Below are 3,059 nucleotides of genomic sequence, written 5' to 3'. Positions count from 1 at the left end.
TTTTTGTTAAGCATGTTTAGAACTAAATAAATTGGTGGATATTGGCACATATTCACCTGTTTATTTCATAGGGTTTAGGGTTTAGCCATTTAATGGTCTTTGCCAAAACCATTAAATGGCTGAAAATTCAGAGTCAAAATAATTTCTAAACAAAATCAGTTTCTTGTAAAGTATAAACAAGAAAGGCTAAGAATTAACAGTTAATTATTGCTGAACAGCTGTGTATGCACATAGTTGTTTTTCATATTCTCCCTCCCTATCAGTTACTGATAATCATGGTGTGTGTATAGTGTATGGATAATGAATTCCTTAAGTTTGGGTGGGGCATTGCAATGAATCCAATCAACTATCACAACTTTCACAAGACGCAAGATATGTGGCAACAAGATTTGTGGTTAGAGGACCAGTGTTGGGCTGCCTTTACAGATGGCAAACATGAAAAAGCTGTTTACTCCCTACCATTAGTAAAGGAACCAAATAAAATCAAAAAAATTACATACATTACCAAATATGGAGAAATACTAGTCTACTTCATTTGTCTTCAAAGCATGGCTGGTTAGATGTTACAAAAGATCTCATCACTAAATATCACTGTGATCCACATGAATGTGATGATGGAGCTAAGACTTGTCTTACTTGGGCTGCAGAAGGTAATCATGTTGATACAATGAGATATCTCATCAATGAGTGTCACTGCAATCCAATGGCTATTGATGGATATGGATATACTGTTCTTCACAAAGCAGCTAATACAGGATCACTTGATGTCATGAAGTACTTGATCAGTCATCATCACTGTCATCCAAAGGCTGTCACCAATAGCGGTCAGACTGTTCTTCATCTTGCTGTTGGACACATTAATATTGTAAAGTATCTTATTGATGAGTGTCACTGTAATCCAATGGCTACTAATAATGAGGGCGAAACTGTTCTTCATTGTGCCACTGATCACATTGATATCGTCAAGTATCTCATTAATAAGTGTCACTGCGATCCAATGGCTACTAACAATAAGGGTGAGACTGTTCTTCACTGTGCCGCTGATCACATTGATATCGTCAAGTATCTCGTTAATAAGTGTCACTGTGATCCAATGGCTAATGACTCTAACAACATGACAACTCTTCATAAAGCAGCTGAAAGCAATTCATCTGATGTAGTCAAGTATCTCATCAATGAGAAACACTGTGATCCAATGACTGTTGACAGTCAGGGGCAAACACCTCTTCACATTGCTGCTTATTACAGTAATCCTGCAGTTGTTGAATATTTACTATCAACTGGTAAATGTGATCCATTGGCTAAAGACAATGAGGGGAGAACACCATTACTACTAGCTATGGCATTTGGTAACACTGATACTCTTTCTGTCTTTAAGAAGTTTGGTGATATAAAATTATCTCATCCAATTGATTCTTATGTTAACATCCTCCTTGTGGGTAATCCTGGAGCTGGTAAAAGCACTTTTACTCATGTCATCAATGACACAGCTACTGGTCCACTTTTTCTTGGTTCATTTAGAAATGTTGAAGGGGTAGTGCCCTGTACTGCTGGTATCATTCCTTATAAATTACAACACATGACACTGGGTAACATCATTCTTCATGATTTTGCTGGTCATTCAGAATATTACTCCAGTCACAGTGCTGTCATTGAGAATCTGTTACATGGTTCTAGTGGTGTGTTCCTGATAGTAGTCAATATATTGGAGAAGGAACCAGTCAAACAGCTTCATCAGTGGCTAACAGTTGTGAGAAATGAAGCACAGAAAGCTCTTAATCAATGCCATATTATTGTAATAGTCAGTCATGTGGATGAGATATTAAATCCTTTTGAAAAGAAAAGGAGAAAAGAAGAAATACAGGAGATTATTGTAAGGGAAAAGTGTGATAGTGTCTTCTTAGATTGTCGTAAGCTTGGTGGGAGTGGTGTGGATTCCCTCTTAAAAATTTTGTGTATTGCCTGTGAGTCCATTCGTAGTACAAGTGGAAGGAATTTGAGTCTTTATTGTCACATGATGTATGGTCTACTGGAGGAAAGGAAAGAGAATATACTGACCCTCTTTGATGTACTGACTGCTGGTAAGAAAAGTAATGATTACTTCATACCAGATAAAACAGAAGACGTCTTGGATGTTCTTAATTCGTTGCATTCAACTGGTTTGATCAGTGTTCTTAAAAGTGAAGACAAGGTATGGGTTGTTGTGAATAAGGGTATACTACTAACTGAGGTGGATGGGATTCTTTTTGCTCCAAAGACATTTAAAGAACATGTTGACATTGCTAGCAATACTGGTATTGTTCGTGTGTCTGGTCTGACTAGACTCTTCCCTGAATATGATCCTGACATGTTGATCTGTTTCCTAAAAAACATGGAACTCTGTCAAGAATTGAATCCATCTTTCCTACGACTGACAAACTTAATAGAAGGAGACAGTGCCTCAGAGACTCAAACAAAAGGAGAAAGGTTGTTATTTTTTCCATGTCTTTTGTCTAGAAATAGACCTGATGAGATGACTAGTTACGTATACCAGTTTGGTTGGTGTCTACAGTGTACTAGTGAATATGATTTTTTTCCTCCTCGATACTTTCATGTCCTCTTGTTACGTCTCGCTTACAAAATGGCTCTACCTCAAGAAGATGACAAGTTAAATCGATACTGTACATTTTGGAAGAATGGTCTTCATTGGTTTAATGGTCATGGTGTAGGATCACTGGTAGAGATTGTAGATGAGAGCCAGTGTGTACTAGTAATGATGTCCTGTGATGAAGGTTACAGTGACAATATGATGTCTCTAAGAAGAGATGTGATAGGAGAGGTAATGAGTGTTTATAAAGAATCTTGTCCCAGTCTAGAGGTAAAAGAGTTAGTTATTGATCCTAAAGAACTAGCCTATCCTATGAATACACCAAGAGAAAGGACAGTGTATAGTGTAAAAGCTGTACTCTCAGCAATTAAGGAAGGAAGATCATTTCTTCTGAGCGATAAAGGACATAAAGAATTAAAGAAGATCCTTTCTAATGAATCATTATCAGATATTAATACTTTTCACTATTAGG

General features: G+C 37.0%; 1 protein-coding gene across 1 annotated transcript; it reads left to right on the top strand.

The window, feature by feature from the left end:
- The first annotated feature begins 901 nt into the window (after positions 1 to 901).
- On the top strand, positions 902 to 2,516 carry LOC109587305 (putative ankyrin repeat protein RBE_0317). The gene is made up of 2 exons (XM_020003552.1): positions 902 to 1,283; positions 2,497 to 2,516. The coding sequence occupies exons 1-2, from the start codon at positions 902 to 904 to the stop codon at positions 2,514 to 2,516; spliced, it is 402 nt and encodes a 133-aa protein (XP_019859111.1).
- Positions 2,517 to 3,059: the final 543 nt, after the last annotated feature.

The sequence above is a fragment of the Amphimedon queenslandica genome, unplaced genomic scaffold, assembly GCF_000090795.2.
Source record: "Amphimedon queenslandica unplaced genomic scaffold, v1.1 AMPQUscaffold_12616, whole genome shotgun sequence".
Taxonomy (NCBI): domain Eukaryota; kingdom Metazoa; phylum Porifera; class Demospongiae; order Haplosclerida; family Niphatidae; genus Amphimedon; species Amphimedon queenslandica.
The sequence above is the reverse complement of the archived record's forward strand: the minus strand, read 5'-3'. Positions and strand labels throughout refer to the sequence as shown.

What these genes read in the sequence shown, in the direction of transcription:
- LOC109587305 (XM_020003552.1), top strand. Translation starts at nt 902, where the DNA reads ATGGCTACTAATAATGAGGGCGAAACTGTTCTTCATTGTGCCACTGAT. An exon ending in TGAATATTTACTATCAACTG is followed by an intron (nt 1,284 to 2,496) that starts GTAAATGTGATC and finishes TCTTTTGTCTAG; the next exon opens with AAATAGACCTGATGAGATGA.